General features: G+C 42.3%; 1 protein-coding gene across 1 annotated transcript; it reads right to left on the minus strand.

Moving 5' to 3' along the window:
* Positions 1-21: 21 nt before the first annotated feature.
* On the minus strand, positions 22-21,854 carry lgi1b (leucine-rich, glioma inactivated 1b). Its single transcript, XM_049563549.1, has 10 exons — positions 21,144-21,854; positions 20,948-21,019; positions 18,146-18,217; positions 16,745-16,816; positions 10,921-10,992; positions 8,997-9,166; positions 8,594-8,758; positions 6,148-6,368; positions 5,511-5,757; positions 22-3,355 (listed from the first exon to the last, which is right to left on the minus strand). Exons 1-10 carry the CDS (start codon positions 21,347-21,349, stop codon positions 3,006-3,008), a joined length of 1,647 nt encoding a protein of 548 aa, XP_049419506.1. The 5' UTR covers positions 21,350-21,854; the 3' UTR covers positions 22-3,005.
* Between the last annotated feature and the right edge of the window lie 259 nt (positions 21,855-22,113).

Genomic DNA, 22,113 nt, shown 5'->3' on the forward strand with positions numbered 1-22,113 from the left:
TAAAAAAATTCAAACCTCTGATTTGACATTTTAGTGTTTTATTACCACTGTACATAAAATACAATGAGCAGGACGACAAAGGAGTATCTAATATCCTCTATCCTCACCAAACTAGATTAGACTGACACAAGTAAGCCTACACTGTTCTGCAGAAGAAGCATGTTATACAGCATTTAAGCACGTGATCCTTAATCTACACTAAACTCTACATCTATGAAAAATAAAACACTGAGTGTGGTCCCCTCTACATACAAAAGCAACATCATATAAATTACTTTACACAGTATTGTAAAAACGTAAACATTATATTTGGCAAATCAGTGACGTCGTTAGTTGTTATGAGAATTCAGCTTTCCTTTGTGTCAGAGTAAGAGGACCGTGTGAAAGCACAGGTACCAGGTGCCACACAGTGGGTGGCTTTTTTTTTTAGTTGCGGAGTAAAGACAACAATGGTTTTGTCAATGAGGGAGAAAAGGGCAAGAGTGCAGTGAAAGAGGGAGGGCGAGGTGACACACAGTGGGATGCTTCTAGCGAGTCATTCATCAGGAGTCAACACCATGAGTGTCTGTATCATGCATGCAGTCTTGCTCAACTGATGGTCGTGGAGTAGACAGAAAAGAAGGTGTTTATTCTCAGTTTCTCACAATGCTTAGTGGATTCCTAATTTAATATACGTTGGAGTCACTTCTATTAGGAGATAATCACAAAACATGGAAATATGTTGACGGGATGCCAAATTGCGCTGGACGAATGCAAATAACTGTCATCAAATAAGCCTAGCCCAAACTTAACCTGCATTTGGTTGAATGCTTGTTATTTTTCAAGCTCAGGTCTTATATTATAACAAACTACCCCTAATGTCGCTGCTGCTACACTGGGTAAGTTTCCAATTTGAAAAAACTTCTTGTACGTTTGTGAGGGCGCCCATCGTCCACAAGGTATCTAACAACCCAGGCTTTGTCAGAAGTGAGTCTTAAGACCAATTGTTTCACGTATATCTCACTAGCTTACATTCCACTGTGAATAATCTCTTGTAAGGACATTTTGATCTGAAATCGATTTTCCTGAAATGCTTGTTAAATTAAAGAAGAGTTCAAAGAAAAAAATCCTCTTCTGTCTTTCACTTTTCTAGAAAAACTCTACAATCTGAACACCTTTGCCTATTATTGCCTGGTCATTACTACTACCAAACTCCTAAGTCTTTCCTATCACATTCCTACAACAGAAATAAAAATAATGTATGGAGATGAATACAGAAGTATACTCTGTGTCTATTAACTGCAAGGTCCCCTGTAGGTTTGAATCAAAGACCAAAGCAGTGAGTTCATAGCTTGTTTTTCCTGAAAGATAGTCAGTTCGCACTCTGAGTGGAATTACAAATGGAGTATAAGGCATTTCTAAATAGTGAGTATTCAAAATGAAAATGCAAGGAGTTTATCAAAATTAAGTAACTGCAGCTGGCTGCTGAACATAGGCATCAGGGACTGTGTAGAATATATTTTCTATGTTATGCGAATGGTGTCAAATCTCTTAAAGGGTGGGTATTTTTCATTTTTCCCTACTGTTTTTTCCCATCATTTTATGTTTAAGTTACCAACAGGAACAACAATTTTTTAAAATTTGTCCAGTATTGAGCGACAGGGCTGCAGCCAGCAGCTGCGAAACAGGCTGCAGTGTATTCATACTGTCAGTTTACGTCCGCTAAAAGTGCTTGTTTTTGCCACTGACTGGCTCAGATTGTTATATTAAGTGTCTTCAACATTACCGAGTGATGGCAGTATCGGCAGCCGGAGTCGGGCCAGCTGATTCGGTCCAATTCTGGGGTGTCATTCATACAGATTCTCAGCCGAGTCAAGCAACTAGTTGCGGCCTGGCTATTTTCATCCATTATGCTGAGTTTGGGCCAATGCTGGGCCAGGTCATGTCTGATAATGGCCCAGTGATGGCAGCCAGAATCAGGCCAGCTGATTTGGCCCAATTCTGGGGCGTCTTTCATGCTGCGTCTCAGCTGACTGGGGCAACCGGACCCAGCCCAGCTAATTTCATCCGACAGTTCGGGAGTCCGGAGGTTCAGGCCGATTCTAAGCCAGGTCATTTTGGCTACCTGGGTATGGGAAGGAATCCCACAAGGAGAGACCTGTTTTTAAAGGGTAAGGTCTTTTTGTATAACAAGTAACAGCCCCAATATCTGCATTGCCAAACCCACCAGACTAAAAAAAAAACCAAAAAAAAAAACCAACTAATTTTAGTGTGTATAGAGGCAGCATATTTTCACATCCAACTGGGTGAATTAAGAGTTTATTTCAACCAAACCAGAGTTGGTAAATGTTGGAATAGTGTAAAGATGAACCAAATCGACATTTACAAGTATTTCTCTGTTTCTTTCAACTTTGAATGAAGTGTTTTATGATGATAAAACTACTGTTTCTGTAAATGGAGTCTGGTGGCTTTGGCGATGTCGATTTCAGGGCTGTTTCTTGTTTAACAAAGAGTTCTATCTCTGTAGGGATCCTTTCCTTAATGTTAGATACTGTGAATAATAATCTGAGCCTGTCAGTGGCAAAAACAAACATGTTTAGTAGACATAAATTGACAGTGTCCAGTTGCCCCAAGTGATTACATTGCAGCATGTTTCGCTGCTGCTGCTGCAGCCCTGATTAGCTCAATACTGGACCAACTTCAAAAATTGTTGTTCCCATTGGTCACTTAGACACAAAATCATTGGAAAACAGGGTTCAGGTTGAAAAATATCACAGTTACCCTTTAAAAAACTCAGTGGTCATAACAAATGAAAACATTTCAACCACTTAATCTCAACCTAAAGGTCCTCAACTGCATTTGAAATACCTCTTTAGATAGTTTCAGCTCCTGCATAAAACTTCCTTTTGTTTAAAGTAAGGTGGAAATTGCTGGTGGTTTCTAATGGGACTAAAAAGTTCAACACATGACAGAATGAAAGCATTTGAATGGTAATCTACATACTTTGTCCCAAACTGACGATGGGTTTAATTACTCAGATCGATCATAAGGTGCTCATAAATCTGAGTTTTTCCCTTGAAGCTGGATGCGAGCAGGAACACCCGGTCGTCAATGGAAACCAGAGAAAATGCTCGAGGCGCCTGGATATTCAGCTCCTGAGATGGGACAAAGTGGCCCCTCTCGGTGTCCCATTGGTAGACCTGCGTCAGTGAATAATCGCTGCCCAAGATGGCATACTGCCAGTTGCCGATGGAGACAGGCTGGAACACCATGGAGCCGCGGGAAGGAAATGTCTGGACCTCCTTGAACATGGCACCGTCCCAGCGCATCACCTTGGAGTCTCCGATGAATCTTGTCAAGCATATAAAAAGCTCACCTTTGAAAAGATTCAAGGCGCACTTTAGTTTACACATGAAGCTGCTAAATCTGGATCTGAAGTAGGAATGCTCACAAAAACAGTCTAAGTAATTCCAAAGGTATCATAGAAATCATAGAAAATATTTTATTGTCTATTTTTGCATGCAAAAGGCAGAATTTTGTCTTTAATTTTGCATGTGCAAAATCTGCTATTAAAAAAGGTACATTAAAATACATCATGTCACATCCAAACAGGACACATTAAAAGGGACAGTTTATCTCAAAATTATTCATTCATTCATTCATTGGAGCCTATCCCAGCTGACATCGGGCGAGAGGCAGGGTACACCCTGGACAGGTCGCCAGACTATCGCAGGGCTGACACATAGAGACAAACAACCATTCACGCTCACATTCACACCTACGGGCAATTTAGAATTACCAATTAACCTAGTCCCCAATCTGCATGTTTTTGGACTGTGGGAGGAAGCTGGAGTGCCAGGAGAGAACCAACACTGACACGGGGAGAACATGCAAGGGCTCCACACAGAAGGGCTCCCACGCCCGGGATCGAACCGGCAACCCTCTTGCTGTGAGGCGAGAGTGCTAACCACCACACCACCGTGCCGCCCCATCTCAAAATTAAATATAGATATTTTTCCTCTTACCTGTAGTGCTATTTATCAGTCTAGATTGTTTTGGTGTGAGTTGCAGAGTGTTGGAGATATCAGATGTAGAGATGTCTGCCTTCTCTCCAATATAATCGACCTAGATGGCACCCAGCTTGTATTGCTCAAAAAGCACCATTAATACATTTGAAAAACTCAACAGCAATGTCTCTTTTCAGAAACCATGATCTGGTTACTCAAGATAATCCATAGACCTTGTTGTGAGTAGTTTCATGTAGGAACTCTTTTCTTTCTACCAAACTACACCTGCCAACTCTGTCACTGTGCAGAAGGAAGTGTGCATCTACTCATGGACAAGAGGCTTGTGCTTGTGAGCACAAATATGCTGAGCTATAACCAGACTACCAGGAACACCGCTCAGCCGAGCTTCCAATTTTTCCCAGTGGCCTTTCAAAACATGTAGTTACATTTCTGGGGAAGTGCACGTCAGGCTATGGCGTAGGGTACAGGGTCGATCAGACCCTACCAGCAGTAGATGCATGCTTCCTTCTGCGTAGTGATACAGTTGTAGTTCAGTAGAAAGAAAATAGTTCCTACATAAAACTGCTTACAGCACGGTCTGTGGATTATCTTGAGTAATTGGGTCATGATTTCTGGAAAGAGACATTGCTATTGAGTTTTTAAAATGTATTTTTTGGGCGCTTTGAGCACCACAGACAGACATTTCAATGGCCGATATCTCCAACACTCTGCGGTTCAAACCAAAACAGAACAGAACCAAACTAGATGGATAATTATCGCTACAGGTAAGAGGAAAAATATGTGCTTTTGATTTTGGGATGAACTGCCCCTTTAAAACACATTTACATAAAAACACAATACACAATAGGTGTAATTAAAAGAAACATCCGATACTTGATACTGAAGACTGAATCAAGGTTAAATAAATATATACACAAAGTGCTGTGTGCTGATGTAGCAGCTGGCTTCCAAATGTGGCTGTCCGAACTGATTAAGGTATTTCATGGCAACAGGTAAAAACAATTTACTGTAGATGTTTTTCTTTGCACAGGGGACTCCGTACCTTTGCCCTGACAGCAGCAGCGGAGTAGTAGTGCTTGTTATCTATAGCTACTTAGCAAAGCGTCACTAATAGATAAGCTTTCCCTTTAAGAAAACAGAGAATATTACACAGTGATGATTTATGGGCAGGTTTTATAGCAGTGGACAGTGACATTGCCTCTTACTACCTTTTAAGTGTGAGACATAAATGTTTTTATTTAATTAGCAGCATAAAAGGAAATGTTGACTCTGCATTAAAGTCTACCGTTACTCACATGACACACCTTGTCTTAATCTTATCATAAAAACTGAATCTAATTAAAAACTAGTGTATATCCACCAAGGACAAAGGAACTCACAACAGCTGATACAGTGATATCATATGGTTAGAATTTGCTTGCAGCGAACACAATGTCCTTTTAGTCAGAGCAGAAATAAACCCTGCATGTGTACATACACTGTTACTCAAGCTGCAGCTCTTACCTTTGACCCGGAAGTGTTTGACAGAGAAGACGTCCTCCATGTCCGGTATGTCAGTCCTGCGGTCAAACTGTTTCTGGCTCCTGTTCCACTGGTAGACGACAGGCCTCTGAGAGCTGCTGGACAAGATCAGGTGGGGTTTGTTGGAGATCTCCAAATACTCTACATCTGTGTCCCGGAACCATGGATGGAGGGACTGGTGGGAGTAGAAGCCATTGCCGTTCCATTTGTACACCGTTGTGGAGCCGGCCTGTGAGAGGAACACGTACAAAATGTCGGAACAGGTCAACTTTATTCAGAAAGTATAAGTATGTGGCCAGAATCAGTGTGCGTGTGCGTGTGTCTGTGTGTGTGTGTGTCTGTGTGTGTGTCGAGAGCCTGAGTATCCCCAAACATATGTGAGAGCATATGCTAACACTTGGCAACGCCAGGGTAATCAGCAGGAGCAGACGCACACCGACATGCTGCAGAGAAGGACACCAGGGGGAAGGAATGGCTGACATGGTGTGAGGAGTAGCTTAGAGGAGCAGTACGCATATCAGGGCTGGACACAATAACAGAAACACCTCCACAATGTTATGTAATCAGACGTCATAACCTCAAGTACTTTCCAGTATCAAGAGAGCAAAAAGTAGCCAACCTTTGAGCTGTCAGCGATGACGAAGAAAGACTCTCCGTCAATCATGAACGTCTCGATGTCGTTAGGTTTGCGAATCTTCAGAATGTCAATGTCCTGGATCTTGATGAACTTGTTGGCAGAGGTGTCGCGTTTGTAAATGTGCGAGCCCCCAAACAGCTGGGCCACGATGACAAAGAGGTGGTTGTCAATCACCATGGGCTTGCACACCACAGTGGAGGTGCCTGAACAAGGAAAGAGAAGACAAGACACACAAAAACTTTACAAGTACGGGACAGATAATCACTTCTACTAGAGTATTATGTCCCTATTAACAATGAGAGGAACACTCGGAGAGGGCACACCTCTTCGATGAAATGTGGATCTGCAAAGTGCAACCACGATATATGTTTGGATATATTTCCAAAACTCATTCTTTCATTTCATTTTCTGTAACCGCTTATCCTGTTGGGGGTCCCGGGGGGAGCCTATCTCAGCTGACATTGGGTGAGAGGCAGGGTACACCCTGGACAGGTCGCCAGACTATCACAGGACTGACACATAGAGACAGACAACCATTCATGCTCACATTCACACCAACGGGCAATTTAGAGTCACCAGTTAACCTGCATGTCTTTGGACTGTGGGAGGAAGCTGGAGTACCTGCAGAAAACCCACGCTGACATGGGGAGAACATGCAAACTCCACACAGAAGGGCTCCCGCACCATGGGTTCGAACCACAAACCCTCTTGCTGTGAGGCAACAATGCTAACTACTGTACCGCCATACCATCAAGTCATTATCTCATTACCATTTAACCATGTTCATGTTTAGAACTCTTTTATTTTTGCAGATTCTTGAAGTGAATAGTGGTCAGTGGTTTGTTGAAAATGGAGAAATTTGAGTATCACACTATGCCACAGTCAAACACTGGGTACAAGAATTCAAGCGTGGCAGGGAGAGTGTTCAAGATGAGCTGAGGTCAGGGAGACCATCAACTGCCACCAAAGAAAACCTTGACTTTACTCTGGATGCAATCATGCAAGATTGCCGATTGTTAATACGTCAAGTAGCAGACAGGTTGGGCATCTCACAGGAGTGATCAGATCATATTCTCAAGAATGAGCCTGGCTTCTCAAAGGTTTCCGTTCGATGGGTCCCACGTCTTTTGACTCCTGAGCAGAAGCGCACTTGGTGTCAGTGAACAATTTGAAACTGTTTGAATCTCATATGGACAATTTTCCTGCTATGGATGAGTGTTGGGGCCACCACCATCAGCCTAAAACAGTCAAAGCAATGGAAGAATGCATCATGTCCTACGCCAAAGAAGGCCAAGGTCACGCCTTCAGCTGGGAGGTGATGGCATCAGTTTTTTGGGATTCCTGAGGTTCAGTGCTGATTGATTTCTTTGAAAGGGGTCATACCTGGGGCGTCGGTGGCTTAGTGGTAGAGCAGGTGCCCCATTGTACAAGGCTGTTGCCGCAGCGGCCCGGGTTCAAGTCCAGCCTGTGGCCCTTTGCTGCATGTCATCCCCCTCTCTCTCTCTCTCCCCCTTTCACACTTAACTGTCCTGTCCATTAAAGGCAAAAAATGCCCAAAACAATATCTTAAAAAAGAAAGGGGTCATACCATCACCGGAGACTATAACTCTGACCTACTGAATTGCCTCAGAGAGAATATCTGAGAAAAGAGGTGAGCAATGCTGACCAGAGGAGTCATCTTCCATCATGACTACGCTCCAGCCCATACCTCAGAACTTTTGAGTCACCCTTTGTACCTATGTACAAATATCTAATGCTTAGACTGTAATAGCATGATATGTGTGTATTTATGTTTCCATAGTTCCTTAGTTGAGAAAAAAAGGCATTGTTAAAATTGTACCAGTTCTTGCACTAAACTAATGTCCTCAAGTGCTTCATAGCAACAGAGTTTAAGCAACTGCATGTGTAGGCTACCCCAGAGGATTACTGCTACCTTTGAATGTAGATTGGGATATAAAGTCATTGTTTTATGTTTATGTTTTATCACTGCTGAATTTCAATACCATCAACTGGATTTTGAGAGATTTATGACATTTATTTGTCTGAGGCCCTATCTTGCAATGTTTGCAAAGGTGAAGAATAACTTGTGTATCTGCACAGTCATTCGCTCCAAAATTGTATAGGTTCTTTCTTGGCTTATGCTACACCCGGAGTCTTCAACATTTTTCAGGCCAAGGACCCCTGTGCTGAAAGCCAGACGGAGCAGGGACCCCTTAATACATTCATACAATTGAGCTGCATGTTAAACTGGGCCTGCAAAAACATGTAGGGCAGCCTGAAGTGCCATGTATATACATACCTTTATATGGTGCATACATTACTGAACTATTAAAAAAAATAAATGTCTACAGATTTATATATTTAAACTTTATGGATGGATTCCCCCATGATGACATTATCGCTACTCTTTTATTGTTTATGTACTCACTTTCAATGGTGTCGTACGTTCTGAAGGTCATCTCAACATGATCCCATTCCAGGAAGCTGCATGTCCCAGCAAACGGTTGGGCAAACACCACATACTGATCTTCACCGAAGGTGAAGGCCCCCACCGAAATGGACTCAAACTTCAGCGACTGATAAGAGGCAAACTCTGAAAAGTTGGACAATGAATTATGTGCTTTATCTTGAAATGATCCTTTCATATTGATTCATTCCTCCATAAACAAGTAGGAAGACCAAAGCAATAACATTTCTGCTTTGTTCTCGACACTGGCATCAGCACAGTAAGGAAACCAGAGTGAAAAGGTTGAGGCAGTTATTTGGTGACAGAGAGCTATACTCTTAGTATAATGTTCTATGACTGGGGGGCAGATACAGGAGGACAATACCTGCTGTGATGCAGTCGAAATTGTGTGGCAGCAGGTCATTGATCTTCTTCCCCTGGTGAATGGGTGGACCGCTGCAGTAGATCTGGTCCAGGGTGGCATTAGTGTGGTGCATCCACTCTACCAACCACTTGAGCTTGCAGTCACATATCAGGTTGTTGCCACGTAGATCACTACATGTGGGGGCGGGTCACATGGGACATTGTTTAACACATTTGTTGAAGGAATACCTTCAGCCCAAAATGACAATTTGTATATCAGTTACGTTTAATTCAGGCCTCCATGATGAATAAAGAATCCATAAAGTCTTGAATAGAAGATGAATAGAAGTCATAGGGGTCCACATTTAACAAGAGCGAAACTATATCAAAACATCATTTACAAACTGACAACCTATGCAGTACAATCCAAGTCTCATTTATCCAGTCATATGCTCAGTACTTCCCAAACAGTCAGCCCTTTCTGACAGAGAGCTGAGTTGAAAGTGAAACTGCTCTAGACTCCATTGACAAAAAGAGTAATTGTACCTCGCTGAACACGGGAGTTGCTGGTCTACCGCTACTTCAATCAATTAGTTTCTTTGTGTTATTGTGTGAGTTTAGTGTTTTAAAAGGTTATTTTAGGATTCATCAAAGTCTCACAATAACACAAATGACCTAACTGTTGGAGGCAGTGGTAGACCTGCAGCTCACGTGTTCAACAAGGTAAAATTACTGTTTTTGTCAATGGAGTCTGGCTCTGAGGAGAGCATAGATAAGTTTCACTTTTAGTTCAGTTCCCTGTTGGAAAGGGCTGTCTATTTAGGAAGCACTGAGCATGAGTGAAATGGATTATACTGCATGAGTTGTCTGAGAGTCTGTAAACAGATGTTTTGACATAGTTTTGCTGTTGTTTAACATGGATCCCATTTACTTCAATTCATCCGGAATTTTCTCTTGTTTTTTTTTGGATTCTTCATACGCTGAAGGTATGTGAGAAAACAAAAGTTTTCTTCAGGAATTCAACAAAACTCAGGGTGAGTAATTGATATACAAATGGTCATTTGACTAGTGAAGTCTTCCTTTAAGGCATAAAATCATTTACCCTTAAACACATACTTTTATTTCCATTTCCTATTAAGATTCTGCTGACTGTTCCCCCGTCTGTTCCTCCTGTCTTTGGCTGCAATTTGGCTTCAAGCCGGGAAAGCCACAACAACAAGCGTCCTATCTCCTGAGTAGTTTCTGCTGGTCTCAACCACTCTCACTCTGAATTGCTGTTGACCTTGGATGTGTGTATCGAATCCACACACACACACAGTAGCGTGCATTATTCAAGCTGATTGTGGCTGCGTGACAGAAGCGAGGATCCAATTCTTTTCTCTGTAATTGACTTGTTTACCATTTACTCTGACATTCTGGCACCTAACCCAAGCTTTCCTCCCCTCTCCTTCAGATCTTTACCTTCTTTTTCTTTTCTCTATTGCAGCAGTGAACAACTTCCTCTGCAATCTCTTGTTTCCTTGCTCTGGTACTTCTAACGTCTTTTCCTCCTCACTGTGGCCTCATTTTCCCGGGCTTTTTATTTTTACATCCTCTGTTAAGTGTGGGAATTCCTCCTTACTTCCTTTTTAGCACTGGGACCTCATAATATTGCTTTATTTAATCCCACAGTTTAAGAAAAGAGGGAGGAGGACAAAGGGAGATTTTGCTCAACATTTGTCATAAATCCTTTCCCACTCTTCTACAATGAATCTCTCTGAATACAAAACACTGTCCTACACGACTATATCAGGATAAATACCAATCAAGAAAATTGTACTGTCACACATGAATCCACAAAAAGACTTACAGAATCAGTGAATCAGAAACTGATTTATTAACTGATTACTAAATGTTCTGTGTCTCAAGAAAGCACTCTGAGTGACGGGGAGACAGACTGAACTCACACTTTGGTCAAAGCGTCCATGCCCTTGAAGACATCTTTTGGCAGTGTCTCAAGGTTGTTGTAAGCCAGACTCCTAACCAACAAAGAGAAAAAATAATACACACACGGAAAGACATTAGAAGTGTACAGAGATGCAGAGACGTCATTACCTGTATCTTATCTGTATCTGTTTAACCAACAACATTTTATGTCACTGTCGTTGTCCCAGTCTTGGATGAAGAGGAAGTGGGCACTGTTTATACCAGAAGTCACATTTAATTGGATGAAAAAAGTATTTCCTAACCTAATATTGATTTGCAAAGCAAATTGTTGTGCCCCTAAAGCATATTGATCAAATAGATTTTTTATTTTAACTTAAGTTTTACAAACTGTCTATATGCCAATAAAATGAAATAAATTAATTAGGAAATATATACACTGCTTAAAGAAATTAAGGGAACACTCAATGGTCACAGTATAACACCAAGTCAGTTAAACTTCAGGGATATCAATCTGTCCATTTAGGAAGCACAACTGGTTGTGAATCAGTTTCACAGAGAGGCAAATTCAAGATAACCCCCAAAAAGGGAATGGTTTTACATGTGGTGGCCACAGATAGTTGCTCTCTCCTTATCCTTCCTGACTGATTCTTCTGTAGTTTTGTGTTCTTCTAGTGTTCTTGTCACTACTGGCTGGTACCTGCAGCCCAATCAGGTTGCACAGGTAGTCCAGCTCCTCCAGGATGGCACATCCATATATATGATTGCAAGAAGGTTTGCTGTCTCCCAGCACAGTTTCAAGAGCATGGAGGAGAAAGCATGAGACCAGTCATTACACGAGGAGAGCTGGACAGGGCCATAGAAGGGCATCAACCCAGCAGTAGGACAGGTATCTGCTCCTTTGTGTGAGGAGGAACGGAGGAGCACTGCCAGAGCCCTACAAAATGACCTCCAGCAGGTTACAGGTATGCATGTTTCTGACCAAACTGTCTGAAACAGATTCCATGAGGGTGGCATGAGGGCACAACGTCCTCTAGTGGGACCTGTGCTCACAGCCTAGCACCATGGAGCTTGACCGATTTTCCCCAGAGAACACCAGAATTGGAAGGTCCACCATTGGCGCCCTGTTCACACAGGTTCACACTGAGCACGCCTGACAGGTGTGAAAGGGTCTGGAGACACCATGGTGAACGTTATGGTGCCTGTAACATCAACCAGCATGACCAGTTTGGTGGTGGGGTCAATGATGGTCTGGGGAGGCCTATACTTGGAGGCACATACCTCCATGTCATAGCTAACGGTACCCTGACTGCTGTTAGGTACTGAGATGAAATCCTTAGAGCGATCGTCAGACCTTAGGCTGGTGCAGTGGGCCCTGGGCTCCTCCTGGTGCAGGACAATGCCCGGCCTCATGTGGCCAGAGTGTGTAGGCAGTTCCTGGATGACAAAGGCATTGATGCCACGGACCGGCCCTCTTGTTCCCCTGACCTAAATCCAATTGAGCACCTTTGGGATGTTATGTATCAGTGCATTCAACACCACAAAGTAATGCCACAGACTGTTCAGGAGCTCACTGACACCCTGATCCAGGTCTGGGAGGAGATCCCCCAGGACCCCATTCGCTGACTCATCAGGAGTATGCCCAGACGTTGTCGGGAGTGCATATATATGTATGTATGCAAGTACTGTCCTATTGTCCTGCCTTGTGTTAGCCAGTCTGGGTGAGTGCTAGTTCATTGTGCTGCCAGGCAATCATGGAGTGCTGTTAGCTTTTTCAGCCAGTAGGAGTGGATCAGCCCTTGCCCTTCCAGTATTGTGCAGTCTCTGGGTGGGTTTGTCCTTGTGTTGCTGTTCCCTTGCAGCTGGGAGCACACCCTTGATGGATCTTTGGAAAACAGGCCATTTATACTCTTGGCCTCTGCTTCTCTAGTGCACCTCTTTAGCCTAGCAGCCAGAGGTGTGAGTCTTTGTTTAGCAGTCTCTAGAGCCTCACTCATTGACATCTTGTTGTACTTCTTATTCATCCAGGACCTGCCTGTCATGACCCCCTTTTGCACTTCAGTTAGCCAACTAATGTCCCTCCGGGCTTCCTTGACCTTGGCTTCCAGCCTTCTCCTCCATGGTAGGCAGCCAGCCAGTCCAGGTTACTCAGGGCAAGGCCAACATGAGCTTGAGTGAAACCCAAGGTAATGCATTTGTGTTTCAGGCCCTTAGTAAACTGCTCCAGTTCTTCTGGGGAAATATTCTCCTCCTCAGAGTCGCTACACCCACCACATGGAGGAGGCCGGGTTCTGCATCTGGGGCCCTGTGACAGCCTGTTGTGTTCACACTGAAAAACACTTTCTCTGGAAGCCTATTGCTTGGGGGTGAAGGGGACATTGATGGCGAAGATGCAGAGGACATTTAGGGATTTTGATTATTGCTGCCAGAAGGACCAGTTCCAGACCGGAGAGTAGAAGACTCCATGGGACATGGTGGCAGAGGCTGGCGGTGTTGGGTATACTGTTAAACCTTTCGCTCCATTGAGTAAAAATTTTTTTTTCAAAGGACGTTTTTCAAAGGACTACTTTTCGGAGGACTTTTACTCTCTAATGCCAAATGTATTCCCTTGATTTTTTTTTTAATTTCCATTTGTTTAAATAACATGAAACACTTTGTAGTGTGTGTGTGTGCGTGTGAATGCCAAGTCAAAATTCCACGAAACCTATGATTGATACATATTGATAATATTTTGACTGAAGTTTTAAAATGGCACAATTAAAATATACAGTTAAAGACTACAGGTTCTAAGCTTCATTTTGATGTATAACTTGCGGGGTGAAAGAAATCCAGCTGCCACACCAAGCTTTTGTGTCACTACTCCTGCACTCTCAGACTGCTAGTAAATGAAACAACTAACCCTAACCCTAACCCCTAACCCTGATAGACTGACTTGAGCAGAGTAGAATAAACTATGAACAAGAAACTGCACTTAAGGAAGGCGCAGCTCAGACATAATACAGTAGTGTTACAGCTGTCAAAAAGACTAAGAGGTAAAATAGAAGGGAATATCCTTCTTCAAGGCTGTCAAGTCCATGATATCTTTGCCAACCAACAAACGTTGGTCCTACAGAGACATTTTATTTGTGGGCAAGAGAATGAACTTCAAACCAGAAAGAGATGTGAATGAAATGAAATGTCAGCGTAATTCATGAACACTGCATTATTTATTTGAGAGTCGGTTTCCCAAAGAGAGCAAAAGAAGCCATTTTGATTTGAGTTTGTGCAAGAATGCACTCTGCAAACAGATGGGGGAGAGCAGAGTGGACAGGATTCCAGCAGGACCCTGGCCTGTGCTCTTCAATAATGTATTAACTGTATGTGGCACATTTTAAATGCCCCCTGATAATGTGTTTAGTCGTCTTTTTCTGTATGAAACTTTGTTTACTTTGCACTGAAACAAGTAAAGGTATACATTAAGCATATCCCATTACGTGGTTGCGTATGGTCTTTATCAGTCATGAGCAGATCTTAGGGGCAAATCTGACACCCCAGACACATGCCATGGTTTTTGTGCCTTCTGAAGTGCCCTGATGGTACGTGTCCACAGGACCCATCCTTTCTCTTTCATTATCTAGGCAAGCAGCTGTGCAATGCATTCTGGTGGTGCTGCATTTCTTTTCGAGAGATGTGGTGTCTGCTCCTCATTCGAATTAAGTTGAGTATAGGCAAATTAGGGGCGTCAAGTATGCCTTACCACCTCTGAAAACTTTTAAACTAACTGTTGTCGATTGACAACAAAGACAAAGTTAGCAACTGCATGGCTTATTTCTTGCCTCAAATGTTTTCAGGAACAAAGAACTTCCGAATGTAAGAGAAAGTTTCTTAACAAGCCACCATGTTGGTCTGGTTTGATATCCCCGGACTAGAAGTGGCACAACCCTTTACGTCCAAAACTGCCCCTGTGGACACGGACCACGACAGACAGAGTTCAACTTTAAGAATGCAGCAACATGCACTGCATGTCATGTGATGAAGGAGAAGTTGATCATTTTAGAGAAGGGCTACCCGGACCCCTTTTCCACCAACATGGAGCAGGTTCCATTCCAGTTCCTGCACTTAATTTTGAATCTTTTAAAGCATTTCAACTAAAGATACGTTGGTTTGGAACCCGAATAGTTGGTTCTCAGCTGGAACCAAAACATTTCCAGTTTTTCTTAACCTGAAGTGTGAACCGTGAAACCTGGTCTCACTCTGAAGTTGTTGAATACTAGCGCATGGGCAGTGACTTACAGCTTCAAAAATCAACGAAAAAAGCTGTCCTTTCATGTCGGCATGATACGTGGCCGGTCACCGTTATTCTATAACGACACACAGCGGCATCAGGGGGAAATGCGGCCAGACAACAGCCTAAGTTAAGGGGGCGAAAGTCCAAGTAGTGTGGGAACTGACAAACAATGGTATTGATCTTCTTATCTAACTCTGGCCCAGAAAACAAATAAGGGTATTCTCCAAAATGTTGAATTATGCCTTTAACACTTCACGTCACTAAGGTTGTAACAAGTCTTGGTAGAAAACATTAGTGTCAGCTAATGCTGCACATGGTCACTACTTTCTACACCCTTTCAATGGGATGTCTGCTGCAACAGTCGTCAAGGCAACATTTCCTCTGATGTGGTTAGTTACACGCTCTTTGACAGCTTCTATCAGACAAGTCACTGTTAATAATATCCATCAGTGCTCAAGGCATAAATGAATGCAGAGGCTTATCAGGCCCAGGACAATCTAGTGGATGAGTTTGCTTGAATTTCAGTGTGTGAAGTTGTTGAAGCATAAATGATGGGAAACTGTTATTTGTGTGTCTTCTACTTTTGATCTATCCCAGTTTATATGGCTTTTTTAAAATTTATTTTCAAGAGAGCCACAAATATTTTCACTAAAACTAATATTTGCAGATTCAATCATACTTATTTGTCTCGTCATCAGAGTTATACCTTCTTTCATCGAAAGCATGCACTTCACTGCATAAACTCAAAATGTGTTGGGAACAGACTGTCAGAGACTTTACAGAGAGATTAAAGGTCACTCAGTGTGAGGTTACAGTGCAGTTATATTTAGTTTTGACCTACAGGTCACTCATGCTCTCACCTATCTTTAGTTTTGGCAAGCTTTGCAGGTCAGGAATAGGACAGTGTTCACAAAACACTGTTTACAAACTCTTTTTTGGCTGTGTCCTGAACTAAGATTTGTTAACATCACTTCTGTTAACATGGGATTCCATTTTATGATATCGTTCATCAATATCTTAAACACAGATACATTAGATGCTACCCAATACTTATCTCACACTCACAATAGACCCCACAGCAGTCTACAGAAGACACAGTAGCACTACTGAAATGTCTCATTAGTGAAGCTTCATGCCAGTAAAGTCACAAAAGTCATTTATCTTTTTATGCCTAAAGCAATGTGACATCCAGATCTGCCCTTCAGCAACCGGATCCGACCGACACCTTCAGCCAGTAACCTTGGACATCACCACTGGCAGCAGCACTTCTGCCTACCTCTGCATTTCAGACAGTGACAAAGTGATACAGAGGGAGAAACAGGACATTGATGCACGGTTTGTGTTAGAGTACCACGAATACTAAAATCCCATTCCCTCTCCTACAGAGAAATGACTCAAACTGAGGATGTGAAAGCTGCTGTGCAGATTGTTAATTATTAGATAAAGTAATGAATTATAAAAACTGGAGAGGAAGGAGGAAAGAACAGATACAATGAGGCGAGTTCCCTTAGATGGGAATAAAGGATGAAGGAAGTATAGAGGGAAAATGAACTTGGCCACCACAGAACCAAAATACTTACAGATGTATGAGTGCTTTCAGGCCCCGGAAGGCAAATGGGGATATCGATGCGATTTTGTTATTTTCAATAAATCTGTGAAAGAAAAGTATTTCGTTAGCATTTTGGTAGATTAATTAAGCATAGCATTAGTTCAGGCAGGACACAATGTCAAGCTCAGCTCACATCCCAGCTACATCAGCTGATCTCAAATAGCCCAACCAACTGATGGAGCAGCTGATTGATGGAAGGGAGTCAGCTGATAGATCACATGATTCCTTTCTATGCAACCAATTGGCAAATCTCATTCAGGACATCCTATTTAAACTGCTCTGGCCTGCCTACTGTTGCTGCTTCCTCTGCGAGCCACTTTGCAACCCGCCTCCACCCCAGCTCCTCCTTTACATGCTGTGTCTGACTTATCAATGTCATTTCTGTTTGTCTGTTTGTTTGATTCTGCTCTGTTCTGTTCCGGGGGGGTCTTTGCTGCTGCTCTACCTGTCTTAGGCTTTACGCAAAGGCGCATGGAAGGGCAGGGAGGTTTGCTCTCTCTGCCTCAGGCTTTTGTTGTTTGCACATGGAAGGGCAGAAAGGTGTGCTCTCTCTGCTTTAGGGCTTTCCAAGTAGGTATATGGAAGAGACTTTCTGCGTAGGCCCAAAGAAAGGCAGAGAGGCCCCAGAACAGAGCCATACTGCCAAATATAATACTGCAAATGGAAATAGTTTTTTTTGACTAAAGTGTTACTGACTGAAATATAGATTATCACAAAGTAAATAATCCCACACTAATGATACATATTGTGACACTAAAAACTAACATCCTTTAACTTTCTGCATATCCTCTCCCTTTGCAGTTGAGTGGCTGACAGCAGTTATGGGGGGTTGTGTGGAAAACGTGTAATACTGGAACCAGATGAATCTGAAAGCTCATGTTTTATTTGCTCTAACAGATAACTCACATTTCTGATTTGGTCTGGTGATGTCAGACCACAAAACATGAGCTCTGTTCTAACCACATATTACACTGTATACTATCTTAGCATGCTGTACATTCTTACAGGGTAGATGTCAGAATAAATTATACTTAAAAGGCCCTACACAGCCGAGCAGGTGTTCTCAATTAGGCTGGGCATTATATGATGTCTGCAAACTTTCTGAATAAGATTCATAGAGATGGAAGTTGTCCTCCCATAATCAGGCAACATAAGTGAAAACACCTGTGTGGGGGCTTTAAAATACCAGCGTACAGGCCAATATTGCTTCATCGAGTGTGGTGTTGATGGACGCTGTTGTACCACAATGCAAAGCAACAGTGGTTCCTATTAGTATAATACTGAAGGCATGCAAGAAAGAACAATATGTATTTTATGGCCTTTCACCACACGTTATATATCAACCATTTTTAAATTAAAGAAAAATACTTACAGATATTCAAGATGTGGTAAACCCAAGAATGCATCCTCATCTATCAGGTCAAATGAATTTGCTGTGAATAATCTGCAAAGAACAGTAAAAGCAGTACAATCAGATTTTATGATAGTTCCCACAGTGCTCCTAAATGCCTACATTTTTCAGGTTTCATAACTCAAAACGTGGACTGGGTTGAACTTGGATGAAATGTTAAGATTTAGGGATGCTGTTTGGAAACCTGGCACTGTATTTTTAAAGGGACCGTCATATCAATCCCCAAATCAAAAATACATGTTTTTCCTCTTACCTGTAGTGCAAGTTATCAGTCTAGATTGTTTTGGTGTGAGTTGCTGAGTGATATCGGCTGTAGAGATGTCTGCCTTGTCAAAAAAAATAAAAAAAATAGATTTCATACATACCCGCATAATCATGAGCCAGTAATCTGTGTATAACACATGTGGTGGGAAGGCTGGAATCATGTGACCAATGTGCTGGCGAGAGTAATGAGAGTAGAGTGGAAGGGTTGGGTTGGTGGATGAGTCAAAAAGCACAGGACTTTCCTCCTAGAGACTGATGTTTGGAAATGTGTGAACTTTGAGTCATTTTAAGCTGCATCACCACCAGTGTCAGGCAGTAGTGTCACTAAAAGTGGGTTGTTACGAATTTAACTGCATTTCTCAGTAGCATGGTTGTAATGTCACTTCTTTCTGAATCAAATAGCTCTTCAGTAGCGAAAGTTACTTAATTTTAATTAATTTTTATTTTTGTCCAAGAAAAAGCTCTGAAGTACAGCTAACTTTTATGGCTGACATTTTTTCTTATCACTGAGATAACGCTAATTTGACATAATGTAAAATAAGTAAATAAAAGTAGTTTTGCAAGTAGCAAGCTACTTTTGCCCTTTTCTGGTAGCTTAGCTTGCTACATTTCTCTGGGGGTAGCTTCATTGTAGTGAAACTGGTAGCATAGCTCACTACATTTTTCAAGTAGCTTGCTGAACACTGATCATCACCATGTTTCTTTTTCTTCACCGAAACACGGTAACTTTACTTGATTAAACCTGACCTCCATAACTTTATGTTATGAATGTTACTTTACGTTAAGAAGGTTACGGCATTCGTGGGGTGCTCATGTGTAGGATATCATACAAAAAGTTGTATGAGAATACATTGTGAGCACGAGCTTCTTGTCCATGAGTAGATGCATGCTTCCTTCTGCGCAGTGATATGGTTGGTGGGTGTAGTTGGGTAGAAAGAAAATAGTTCTTGAAACTGCTCACAACAAGGTCTGTGGATTATCTTGAGTAACTGGGTCATGATTTTCGCAAAGAGACATTGCTGTTGAGTTTTTCAAATGTAGGTATTTGGCACTTTGAGCACCACAAGCTGAGTGCCATCTAGTTCCATTATATTCAAGAGAAGGCAGACACCTCTACGGCTGATATCTCCAACACTCTGCAACTCACACCAAAACAATCTACACTGATGGATAGCACCACAGGGAAGAGGAAACATACATATTTTTGATCATGGGGTGAACTGTCCCTTTAAAGTCATATAATCATATCAGGATAAATGTTGTGATCTATTTTTGCCTTCTCCCAACATCCGTAACTCTATATCCAAAACAGCGGGAAAGATAGATTTACTGTAACAGACAACAGACTCATTCAGCATCTCTGCCCACAGTACATGGTTCAAGAATGAATGAAATGAATGAAAGAGAAATGGCAGATCACTCCTACATGCTCCTCATGAAATGAATGAAAGAGAGGAATGGATGCCTCCTCCCACATGTTTCTGAGTCACCCTTTAAACCGGCAATGTAAGAATAGAGTCCAACAGGGATACACTGTGCACCTCACTGCATCTAAATGATGATCTGAGAACTCATATGGTTTCATTTCAAAGCATTTTAATCCTGGAACATCATTTCAAAAAAGAGGCTGTAATTCCAAAATGCTGGACACCTAATTCTGTAATAAAACTCTTTCCATTACTCACTGCACACTCAGCAAACCAGTGATACTTTAAACCCACAGTGTTGGCCATAGAGGAGCCCAGTTGATTAAGTAGTACTCTAATGGAGGTTAAGATACTCCAGGTCACTTTGGCAGTAAATAATGACAGAGGGGGTGATGCCACTCATCCGTCTTCCCCAGTTAGATTTCTATTCACAGCCCTTCATGCACATCCAGACTGATTAAGTGTCATCCGAGCATATGGAACAACTGATGTCAAGAAAAATTGTTTTGCGAGACAAAACGATGCCCGGTGACAGCCCGCCGTTATGTGCAATAAACTATAACAACTGTGATTGGAGAGCACAGTTAAACCTGACCTCGCTGTTAATCTGTGGATTTGCAACAACAGAATTGCCCGATAAACTCCAGTCCTGCCAAGATGTATAATAATGGATGTCATATGTCAAAGAAATGGGGATGTAAACTCCATAGTTACGTGTGCAATTATGATTTTTACTGTTGTTGCCTCTTTTTTCAGTGCTTTCTTTGGGGCAAAAAAGAACATTTTCATTATTTATATCTGCCTCTCTACATTTTCCAAGCAAACACACACACACACACACACACACACACACAAATAGCAGCTCTCTCCTCAGCCCCCTTCTGTTATGGGCTGTAGCCATGTGGTCTATTGCATAATCCTGACACCATTACAGAGAATCCCCCTTTTAAATGTGCATATCAGCCTCTATCTGAGTCCTCTGGGGAGCTCATGCCTCATTGTGTGAGTCTGTTAAACACTGAAAATAGATTTATTCACACACAGATAGACAGATAAATGGATGGATACTCACAGCAGTTGCAGGGCAGGAGTGTGGACAAAGCTTGCTCCTGTTATTTCATTAAATCCAGACTTGACAAAAGATCTGAATGGATGAAAAACATAAATGAAAGTATAATAAATACGAGTTCTGGCTAAGGCAGACAGTGTTTCCACAGGCTTTCCCCACAATTCACAATAAAATAAAGAGTCTATTCAGGAGCACTTACAGTGACACGACGTCGGATGGGAAAGTGTGAGGCACAGATCGGACATTCTCACACAGGGCATTGTCTTTGGTGCAGGTGCATCCAACGGGACATCTGGGCTGCCTCACTCTCCGTCCGTCTGCGAGCACCAAGCTGACAGCGGCGACCCAAACCAGGAGCGTCCATCCTTTCCATCCTCTCTCTGCTCTGCTGCCCGGGTATCCCATTCCTTCTGTCCCGGACTATGTCTCCTGCACATGCAACTTCTCGTTGAAATCCTCCACAATTTGTAACCCCGCAGGTTTTTAAAAGTGTTTCTATTTTTTTTTTATTTGGGGGGTATGTTTGTTTATAATAGAAGCTGGTGTTGTTGCGCTCAGACGCAGGCTTGTGTCTATGCCTCTTGCGTCTCAATAGGAAGGCACCAGTCCAGCGGATTCGTTCTGCAAGGCGCAGGATTACAAATGCGGGACAGGACAGGACATGAGAGCAGACCAGGGAGCAGATTTTTTTGGTAATGCAAACGAATTATCTACGAATTTTAATCTAAAAAAAAAAAACACTGCTAAAAATGTCTCCTATTAGTCTGCTGGTGGCAAAATAAGTTGTCTTGTTGCAGACTCAATGCTGCAGCCGTGAAAAGAAAAACAAATAAAAGCGTAAATTCCCGTGAGAGAGAAAGAGAAGGGAAGAAAGAGAGACAGAGACAGAAAAGGAGGAGGAAGAGGGGGGAGAGGCCCCAAGGTGCGCTTTTTTATCAGCGCTGCCAGCTATTATTTATGCGCGCTTCAGAGCCGTGCATGGTTAATGGGAAGCGGCTATTCATGAGGCTCTGTGCAGATGCACCTGCCTCACTCATTCACATGCTGCATCTTTTCATCCCTGCTTTGGCACAATAATGGCATCAACTGTGAAAAGAAGATGAGCTTATAGTGTGTAGATAAAAATAAACACCACATATAAACATATAATATAAAGAAATTATGACATT

Source organism: Epinephelus fuscoguttatus, linkage group LG20 (assembly GCF_011397635.1).
Source record: "Epinephelus fuscoguttatus linkage group LG20, E.fuscoguttatus.final_Chr_v1".
NCBI lineage: Eukaryota > Metazoa > Chordata > Actinopteri > Perciformes > Serranidae > Epinephelus > Epinephelus fuscoguttatus.

What these genes read in the sequence shown, in the direction of transcription:
- lgi1b (XM_049563549.1), bottom strand. Translation starts at nt 21,349, where the DNA reads ATGGGATACCCGGGCAGCAGAGCAGAGAGAGGATGGAAAGGATGGACG. An exon ending in ATGGACGCTTTGACCAAAGT is followed by an intron (nt 9,167 to 10,920) that starts GTGAGTTCAGTC and finishes CCCCACATGTAG; the next exon opens with TGATCTACGTGGCAACAACC. An exon ending in TTTCGACTGCATCACAGCAG is followed by an intron (nt 8,759 to 8,996) that starts GTATTGTCCTCC and finishes CCAACTTTTCAG; the next exon opens with AGTTTGCCTCTTATCAGTCG.